The sequence below is a fragment of the Leuciscus leuciscus genome (assembly GCF_965113295.1).
Source record: "Leuciscus leuciscus genome assembly, chromosome: 7".
Taxonomy (NCBI): Eukaryota; Metazoa; Chordata; class Actinopteri; order Cypriniformes; family Leuciscidae; genus Leuciscus; species Leuciscus leuciscus.
This window is the reverse complement of record NC_138731.1, coordinates 45,943,863-45,953,862: the sequence shown is the minus strand read 5'-3', so window position 1 is coordinate 45,953,862 and position 10,000 is coordinate 45,943,863. Positions and strand designations below refer to the sequence as shown.

Here is a 10,000-nt window from a genome sequence, read left to right as displayed (position 1 = left end):
GAGCTGGGGAGGTGGAGCTGGGCATGTGGAGCTGGGGGAGGTGGAGCTGGGGAGGTGGAGGTGGGGCTGGGGAGGTGGAGCTGGGCATGTGGAGCTGGGGGAGGTGGAGCTGGGGGAGGTGGAGCTGGGGAGGTGGAGCTGGGCATGTGGAGCTGGGGGAGGTGGAGCTGGGGAGGTGGAGCTGGGCATGTGGAGCTGGGGGAGGTGGAGCTGGGGAGGTGGAGCTGGGGAGGTGGGGCTGGGGAGGTGGAGCTGGGCATGTGGAGCTGGGGGAGGTGGAGCTGGGGAGGTGGAGCTGGGGAGGTGGAGCTGGGGAGGTGGATGGGTTCAGAGGAACTTCTGCAGGACCAAACACTCAACCAGACCGGTTAAATGCTGAACAAGCAATCTCATTGGCTGAGGGATCAGCAGAGCCAATCAGCAATGATTTTGATTGCATGTAAAGGACCGATCAGCCTGGCCCTCTAGAGTTTCATGACTGAACTAGATATCTATGTAATGAAATCACAGTCTTCGTGTTATGACTGTTGCATTAAGCCATATTATTAATCAAATTTATTTCAATAAATCATGCAGGCTTACTTGTGAAGGTCCAGACTGAGAGGGTTTTAACAGCTTCTATCCACTGTGCCTTTGTATCCAGTTCTTCTCTACATACGACTGTAATAACTACTCTTACAGTGTGTAACATTTGCAGCAATTTCTTCTTGAAGCTTTTTGTACTACAAAAGTCATTGTTCACCTCCCCCTAAATTACTGTTCCCGGAGACCTCGAGAGCTGCGACAGCCGAGGACAGTCATTTCCACAGGATTTTAATAGTGTTGTGTCTGAATCACGACCGTCAAACCTCCCGTCTCAGATGTGCTGTTATGAAAGAGGTCGATCAGAGTTGTGTAATCTGGACACCTGAGGGAAGCGTCTGTGAGCTCTCCTATAGCCCTACTCGCTTAAAGAGCTCATATTCTACATCTGTCTTCAGTGTGTTTATTCTCTATATCAGTGTCAGAGTTTCTGAACTCCTGAAACGCCTCCATTGTAGTCTTGAGTTTCTCCCGGGAACGAACACGTCACAATATTCCTCATTATAATAATTAATGCGCAGAATAAAGGGGCGGGGCCTGGTTGAGTTAGTTAGTAGTGTGTTAAACTGGTGGTTATGGAAAGGGGCGGGACATTTCCCAAACACACTCGAAGCGCTCAACCAATCACAACACACTGCTCCAGCCGACCAATCAGAGCACAGTGTGCTTTTCAGAAGGAGGGGCTTCATAGAGACAGGAAGTAAACAGAGTGTTACTGACAGACTGGGAAGAGAGGAGCCGCAACAATGGAGAATATGAGGAGAATAATCAACATTCAAAACCTTTTTTCTTTATAATAACGTGCACTGGATGAATTCATGTGAAATAAGGCCATGAACATGCATTAACCTTTTAAATCCTACTGGATCATATTTGATATGCAAAATACCTAAAAATACCTTTATTGACAACATAATCCAAAAACATGAAACAAAAGCATGGCGTGGCATGAAACAAGACAAAACGCTATGAACATAAACTCACACAACAGTGGTTACAGGAATTAATACTAGACCCGGACACATGACAAACATGAGGGCTTAAATACACAGACTAAAGACAAGACAAGGGACACCTGTGAACAATGAGCAGACAATTAACCAATGACAAGACACATGGCAGGATCACATGACAAACAGGGAATCACATGACAGACATGAAACATGACGAGACACAGAAACATGACAAGAACAAACCCAAAATCGTGACAGATCATCCAAGGTTTATTTGTTCATCTCTCGATCATCATTGTATTATATCTTTTAAAACTACTGAGATTTGATCATAAAACTAAGCATTTAAATATCATCTTACTAAGACATATTATTGATCGCTATTGATATTTATATACATTTTATGTAAGTATCAGCTATACTGTTATAAAGATCTCATTGATTTACATTAAAAGTATCAGAATTTCATATGAAAATCAACATCTGCATCAAACTGCATATTTTTGCTCAGTTTTAGGCTGTTCTTCCTCCATATTCTCACTGTATGAGCCATATATTATTGACAGATATTGATATCATATGCATTTTATGCTAGTGGTCTATAATATAAAAAACAACAACATAAAACACACATAAAATAACTTTTTTTTTTACAAATATTTAAAATATTTTTTTTAATAACGGTTTAATAACCTTTAGATGATTTATCTGACTGTTAGTCAGGCTTTACAGGTTTAAAGCAGTAAATTGTCAGTAAAACTGATTATTTGTTCTCTGTTCCTCTGGTTCTCCCAGTCATCTCTCCCAGTCGAGCTCTCTGGAGGAGGTTCGTGTTGATGTGGAGAAGTTTGTCCCTCCAGCACCGAGAAAGGTTGAAATGAGACGTGACCCGGTTCTTGGCTTCGGTTTCGTGGCGGGCAGCGAGAAACCAGTGGTGGTTCGGTCCGTTACTCCAGGTATCCAGAAAACACACATCTACACCAGTTCTTCTGTGTTCATCATCCAATAAATACAGTAAAACAGCATACTCACACATCTACACCAGTTCTTCTGTGTTCATCATCCCATAAATACAGTAAAACAGCAAACTCACACATCTACACCATTTCTTCTGTGTTTATCATCCTTTTATTTGATCAAAAATACAGTAAAAATTTTGAAATATAATTAGAATGTAAAACAGCTGTTTTCTATGTGAATATATAGTAAAGTGTGTGTACGAGTGTGAGTGTGTGTACGTGTGTGTGTGTGTGTGTGTGTGTGTGTGTGTGTGTGTGTACGAGTGTGAGAGTGTGAGAGTGTACGAGTGTGAGTGTGTGTACGTGTGTACGTGTGTGTGTGTGTGTGTGTGTGTGTGTGTGTGTGTGTGTGTGTGTGTGTGTGTGTGTACGAGTGTGAGAGTGTACGAGTGTGAGAGTGTACAAGTGTGAGTGTGTGTACGTGTGTACGTGTGTGTGTGTGTGTGTGTGTGTGTGTGTGTGTGTGTGTGTGTGTGTGTGTGTGTGTGTGTGTGTACGAGTGTGAGAGTGTGAGAGTGTACAAGTGTGAGTGTGTGTACGTGTGTGTGTGTGTGTGTGTGTGTGTGTGTGTGTGTGTGTGTGTGTGTGTGTGTGTGTGCGAGTGTGAGTGTGTGTACGAGTGTGAGTGTGTGTACGAGTGTGTATGTGTGTGTATGAGTGTGTGTGCGAGTGCGAGTGTGACGAGTGTGTGTGAGAGAGAGAGTGTGTGTGTGCATGTTTTTTTTTTTATCCCAGTGGGAACTTCAACCTGAATGCACACACACTCATGGGGACTCGTGTCACTGGACCTAAATTAAGGTCGCCATGAGGAAACAAGCTTATAAATTAAGCTTAAATGTTTTTTTGAAAATGTAAAAATGCAGAAAGTTTTGTGTGATGGATAGGTTTAGGGGTCATGTTAGTGTGAGGAGATAAAATACTGTATACAGTTTGAACAGTATAAAATCATTACGTCTATGGAGGTCCTCATAAAACCTGTGTGTGTAAAACCACACGTGTGTGTGTGTGTGTGTGTGTGTGTGCAGGAGGTCCTTCAGAAGGAAGACTGATCCCAGGAGACGAGATCGTGATGATAAATGATGAAGCCGTGAGTTCGGCTCCGAGGGAACGGGTCATTGATCTGGTCAGGTACTGAAAACCATCAAACTTGTAGATCAAACCTGTAGTATGTCGTTCCTCATCCCTCAAACCTGTAGTGTATCGTTCCTCATCCCTCAAACCTGTAGTGTGTCGTTCCTCATCCCTCAAACCTGAAGTGTGCCGTTCCTCATCCCTTAAACCTGTAGTGTGCCGTTCCTCATCCCTCAAACCGTTCCTCATCCCTCAAACCTGTAGTGTGCCGTTCCTCATCCCTCAAACCTGTAGTGTGTTGTTCCTCATCCCTCAAACCTGTAGTGTGTCGCTCCTCATCCCTCAAATCTTGTAGTGTGTCGCTCCTCATCCCCCAAACCTGTAGTGTGTCGCTCCTCATCCCTCAAACCTGTAGCGTGCCGTTCCTCATCCCTCAAACCTGTAGTGTGCCGTTCCTCATCCCTCAAACCTCATCCCTCAAACCTCATCCCTCAAACCTGTAGTGTGCCGTTCCTCATCCCTCAAACCTGTAGTGTGCCGTTCCTCATCCCTCAAACCTCATCCCTTAAACCTGTAGTGTGCCGTTCCTCATCCCTCAAACCGTTCCTCATCCCTCAAACCTGTAGTGTGCCGTTCCTCATCCCTCAAACCTGTAGTGTGTCGTTCCTCATCCCTCAAACCTGTAGTGTGTCGCTCCTCATCCCCCAAACCTGTAGTGTGTCGCTCCTCATCCCTCAAACCTGTAGTGTGCCGTTCCTCATCCCTCAAACCTCATCCCTCAAACCTGTAGTGTGCCGTTCCTCATCCCTCAAACCTCATCCCTCAAACCTGTAGTGTGCCGTTCCTCATCCCTCAAACCTCATCCCTCAAACCTGTAGTGTGCCGTTCCTCATCCCTCAAACCTGTAGTGTGCCGTTCCTCATCCCTCAAACCTGTAGTGTGCCGTTCCTCATCCCTCAAACCTGTAGTGTGTCGCTCCTCATCCATCAAACCTGTAGTGTGTCGCTCCTCATCCCTCAAACCTGTAGTGTGTCGCTCCTCATCCCTCAAACCTGTAGTATGTCGCTCCTCATCCCCCAAACCTGTAGTGTGTCGCTCCTCATCCCTCAAACCTGTAGTGTTACATCTCAGTGTTCCGAATTGTGCCTGTCGTGTGTGCGGTCGTCGCTTCCTACTGGCGAAGGTTGCGATCGAGCCGTTCCTCCAGCCGATATAAAGATAGGCTTCTAAGTGAGGCCTGTTCTTCACTGCACACAGACCATAGTGAGTTAGACAGTCAGGGATCTGTGTTATTGATTTCGGGCCCTTTTTAAAGCTTCTGTTTAAGTTACAAACACGTACATTACTAATGCTCCATCCCTGTGAATGGTCTGCAGCGTGGGACCTGAAGGACGCGTACTTCAGATCTCTACCCTTCCGCAAACACAGGCCATCCTGTATTCTTGCGTTGAGGGGTCGGAGTCTCAGTACAAGTCCCTCCCTGCCCAGTACAGCGACCGTTGCTCATACGCTTCCCTCGCATGTCACAATTCGCCCGCCACCTCCTCCTATGGAGTCAGAAGCTTCTGAGGTCGCTTCTTCCACTTAAGTTCCGGCTTGCTCAATCGTGCCGCCCAGGTGGCCTCACGACAGCCTGTTGCCGAAGAGAGTGGAGACTCCATTCCCAGGTGGTCCAGCTGTCCGGGATTCTTCAGGGCCACACAGTTACATCTGTTGCAGACGCTCTGATCTCGTCCCCTTTCCAGTTGTTTACTCCCTGAAACACGGAGACGCTGGCATACAGCTGACGCCGGGGCCTATGCAAGATGCGTTAATTCCCCAGTGAGCCCTCCTGCACATCACTGTGCTAAGTCAGGTAGAGAGGAGCAGGTTCTCTTAGTTGCCCCGTAATGGCCCAAATAGGACCTCGTTCCTCAGACAGCCTTCCTGACTCATTCCTCAGACTTCTCAGGGATGGGACCCGCACTGAACCGGAGAAATCCAGGTTCCGTTGCGGTGGTTCAGCTATCTACCTCTAAAAGGAATGTAGATACTATCACTTCTGCGGGAGCTCCCTCTAGAAAAATTAGGCTTGCTTACGATCTGAAGTAGAACCTGTTCGCTGTTGGTGTTCTTCTCACGGGAAGACCCCCGAGAGTGTTCGATCACTTCTGTGCTTCCTTCCTGCAGAAGATGGGTCGGAGCATGGCTGTTCCGCTCCACCCTCAAAATGTATGTTGCCCTTATATTAACGCACATCATGATGCAGTAGAGCTATAGGAAGTACAACTTGATCGTCAGGTTCCTGAGCGGTGCAAGTAGATGAATCTTCCTTGCGCCCCCTCTTTACCTTCTTGGGATCTATCTCCAGTGCTACTGCAGTTGAATTAAAAATCTGTTTTTAAATAAACTGTTCTCCTGCTTGCTTGCTCTATCAAGAAGGTAAGGGACCTGCACACATTTTCGGTCAACGAATCGTGCCTGGATTCGGGCCGGCTAACTCTCATTAATATGAGACCCCGGCCTGGATATGTGACCAAGGTTCCTACCTCTCCCTTAAGACGGGACCAGTTGGTGAGCCTGCAAGCGCTGCCCCGGAGGAGGCGGACCCAGCCCTGACTTTTCTCTGTTCCTTCCGCCTTGCGGTTATTCCGAACAGAATGCAAAGTCTCAGGACCTCCTCCAGCTCTAGTCTGTTTCGGAAACCAGCAGAAGGGAAGGCGGTTTCCATGAAGAGGTTGGCCCACTAAAAAATTAGTGCTTGCCATCATCTTGGTGAGATTTTCCCAAGATGCACCGTGCCCACCTGGGTAGTGAGCTCCTCCATAGAGAGAGTGTTGCTCCTTCCTGGGTGTTGACACGAGTGCCTCGCTGACAGATGAGTTGTGGGCTGGGCGACACCAGCACATTCGCTACGAAAATAGCCTATGTGTCGAGCCGGTTGCTTTCCGTGGGCTCCCTTCACACGAAGCCAGTTTCACCTTAGCCCGGTTTGTATAGTCGGCTTGCTGCGCCATTCCCCTCCTATGGACTGGATAAGTGTGCCTTTTTACTCCAGTGGGGTTCCCTCTTCCAAATCCTGTTGAGTTCCTCCTCATCCCTTCGGTGTTGGACGTTGGTCCGATGCTAGACCTATCACTTGTATGCTTGGTAACTTGTGTTAGGTGGGGTCCATGTGTTGTGATCCCTACGGCGATCCCATATGTGTATTAAAGCCTGCTCTGCCGTCACTGCAGAAGGGAAGTGCAACAGTGCAACCTGTAGTTGCGTCTCCCCCCTGTTATCGGCTGGAGCCACCTCAGTGACATGCCATATGTTGTACTGCCCGCTAAGTTCGCTCAGTCCATATGTGTATTCTCCACATGTTACCTCCTTCGGGCAGGATGTGGCTTCCAATGCCTTCGTATGCCTTCTAATGAAAGGTACGCTTTCCCAGTGGTCCTGTGGAACAGCAGTGACTTTCCTGGCTTAGCCCTGTCCTATATCCGCCTCAATATGCGGGAGGATCAGGAGGCTTTTGTCTAGGCACTGGAAGGTGGCAGCACTAGTGGCGTTTTAATAGGGATCCCAATCAGTCGACAGGTCGACTACGTCGAACGTGAGCGACTGAAAGGGAACGTCTCGGTTACGTATATAACCCTCGTTCCCTGAAAGAGGGAACGGAGACATAGTCCCCTAGCCACTATTGCTGTACCACCGCTGACCGGGGTCCGCTCGGCTCCTCAACAGGTGTGTTCATCTACTTCCGTATTTATACCCGCGCTGTGGGGCGGGGCGTGTGATGCGATTCACGCACGCCAATGTCCATTGGCCTGTTTTTACAATACTTGAAGATGACAGGCTCCCTAGCGTGATCCCAATCAGTCGACTCGTCGACTACGTCTACATTCCCTCCTTCAGGGAACGAGGGTTACATACATAACCAAGACGTTCCTCATCAAGCCTGTAGTGTGTCGTTCTGTAGTGTGTCGTTCCTCATCCCTCAAACCTGTAGTGTGTCGTTCTGTAGTGTGTCGTTCCTCATCCCTCAAACCTGTAGTGTGTCGTTCCTCATCCATCAAACCTGTAGTGTGTCGTTCCTCATCCTGTGATTCAGTTTAAATCATCAGACGTTTCTGTCTACAGTCTATACACCGTATAGAAAGTGTTTGAACTGTAGCTGTGATTTAAGGTTTTCAAGACCGAAGCTTCAGATTCTGGATGTGTTTTCAAGCACATAACCCTGATTCCAGCTAGAGAATCTTCATCTTCTTCTCGTCTGTTTTCTGTGTTTTGCAGGAGTTGTAAGGAGTCGATCATCCTGACGGTGGTTCAGCCGTACCCTGTGAGTCCTGATGTTCACAATCCTCTAGTCTAGATAGTAACCACTGGTTGCATGTTAGTTCGTCCCTTGTTTTAATCCGTTCTGCAGAAGTGCACAGATTTTGCTCCATATTTAAAAACCACTAGTGTTATTTCAGTCTCATTGATTTACTATTAGTTTTGGTAATATTAATATTGTAACATCATAATATTGTTTTTGGGACCTCAGTATGTTACTCCTGATGGCGATTTGGGAGATTTGCAATTTGCTTTTTGTTTTTAAAGCCATGAACGGATTAGCTCCAAACTATCTCTCTGATCTTCTGAAATTAAATAACTCTGCTAGATCATTTAGGTCATCTCAACAAAGATTGCTGATGGTTCCGAGATCTAGACTTAAGACGAGAGGTGACTTTCTGTTGTTGGTCCAAAATTGTGGAATAGTCTTCCTCTATCCCTAAGACTAGTATCCACAGAGTCTGTTTCTAAATCTAAGTTTAAAACCTTCCTCTTTTCACAGGCTTCGACTGTCCTTGATTTTAATGTTGAATTTTCAAATCGGTGTTTCCGATGTAAACTCCCTTTATCATTTGTTTTGCGTTTTTTTCTTGTTGTTTAGATATTTATCCTGTTGTACAGCACAATGGCCAACTACTGTTGCTTTTATTGTGCTATATAAATAAAAGTTGATTGAGTAATTGATAATATTTTGAAATAGATTTTATTTTTATTTTCACTTTGATTTTAAAGTTTTAGTATTTCTTTTATGCCTTTTTTGAATTAGTTTTTTTTATGTCTGTTTTGTTTTTATTTGTTAGATATAAAAAATAGTAATAGTTAACGATAATAATCCTGCTTACTGATTCCATCTATTTCTGCTCAATTCTTTCAAAAACCTTTAAAAACAATATAGGAATAAATATAATATAAATCTTACTTTTTAGTTTAACTTAATAATTAGTTTTATTTCAATTCATATTTTGTTTTATTTCAATTAATGTTTATTTTATGTCATGTAACAAAAATAGTTGTTTTTAGCCTGAATTAACGATAATAATCCTGCTGCATATTTTTTATATCTTATTTGATTCTAGTTAATGCTTATTACAAATAACGAAAATGAATTTTTATGGTTTTAATTTGAGTTAACAATAAAAATGCTGCAGATTCCATCTAAACCTGTTTATTTCTTTCAAATGTTATTTCAGTTAATGTTTATTTTATTTCAATTATTTTTTATTTTTAGCTGTAATTTTATTTAAGGATGATAACCCTGCTGCAGATTCCATCTAAACCAGTTCATTAGTTTCTGGCTCAGAAGATAATGGCTTGATTTACATTGACATTTCAGTGATTTTGTTCCTGTTATTCCCCTTCAGTCGCCCAAATCTGCCTTCATCAGTGCAGCTAAAAAGGCCAAGCTGAAATCCAATCCGGTCAAAGTGCGCTTTGCTGAAGAAGTCATTATTAACGGACAAGTACCGGTAAGTGAAAAATGACACGTTTGGCTTGGATAATGTGATATTTCTGATATTCAGGGGAGAAACACAGTTGGGTTCTGATTATATTCATCTTGGATTGATTGGATTGTGAGTCAGGTGATTAAAGTAAGAGGATTGGTGAGAGTGTTATTATTGCGCGACACACGTTACATAAATCACTGTGTTCGTTATTAACAGTGCATTACAGTGTTTCTTAATTAGTGGCACAACAAGAGGTTAGTTATTAAAGTGATGCAGACTCATGTTTTTGTACTGCGATGTGATTTGATTAAAAGCACGACGGATTCTCTGTTTCGTCGGCAGGAATCGGTGAAGGATAATTCTCTGCTCTTCATGCCGAACGTGCTGAAGGTGTATCTGGAAAACGGACAAACTAAATCCTTCAAGTTTGACTGCAACACCTCCATTAAGGTATTAAAACATAGCAAAAGTGTTTAATTCACACATCACTGCGGCCACAATGTAGAGGCGCCCGTATAAAGATTTAAGGGTTGGCAAATATACATAGATATGATGTAATAGCAAGCAATATTTACACTCATGTTAAACATTACTGTTCTAATGTTTTTATTTTAATACTTTTATTCACGTT

At 44.3% G+C, this 10,000-nt stretch overlaps 1 protein-coding gene across 7 annotated transcripts in view; it reads left to right on the top strand.

The window, feature by feature from the left end:
- Positions 1-10,000, top strand: part of LOC309503266 (FERM and PDZ domain-containing protein 4-like) — a 95,688-nt gene that overhangs the window by 54,518 nt on the left and 31,170 nt on the right. For all 7 annotated transcript variants that reach the window (XM_082175977.1, XM_082175981.1, XM_082175978.1 and 4 more), the window contains 5 exons: positions 2,331-2,491; positions 3,580-3,682; positions 7,883-7,928; positions 9,286-9,390; positions 9,712-9,819. In XM_082175977.1, the coding sequence (XP_082032103.1) occupies positions 2,331-2,491; positions 3,580-3,682; positions 7,883-7,928; positions 9,286-9,390; positions 9,712-9,819 (523 nt within the window). The remainder of the gene's footprint in view (positions 1-2,330; positions 2,492-3,579; positions 3,683-7,882; positions 7,929-9,285; positions 9,391-9,711; positions 9,820-10,000) is intronic.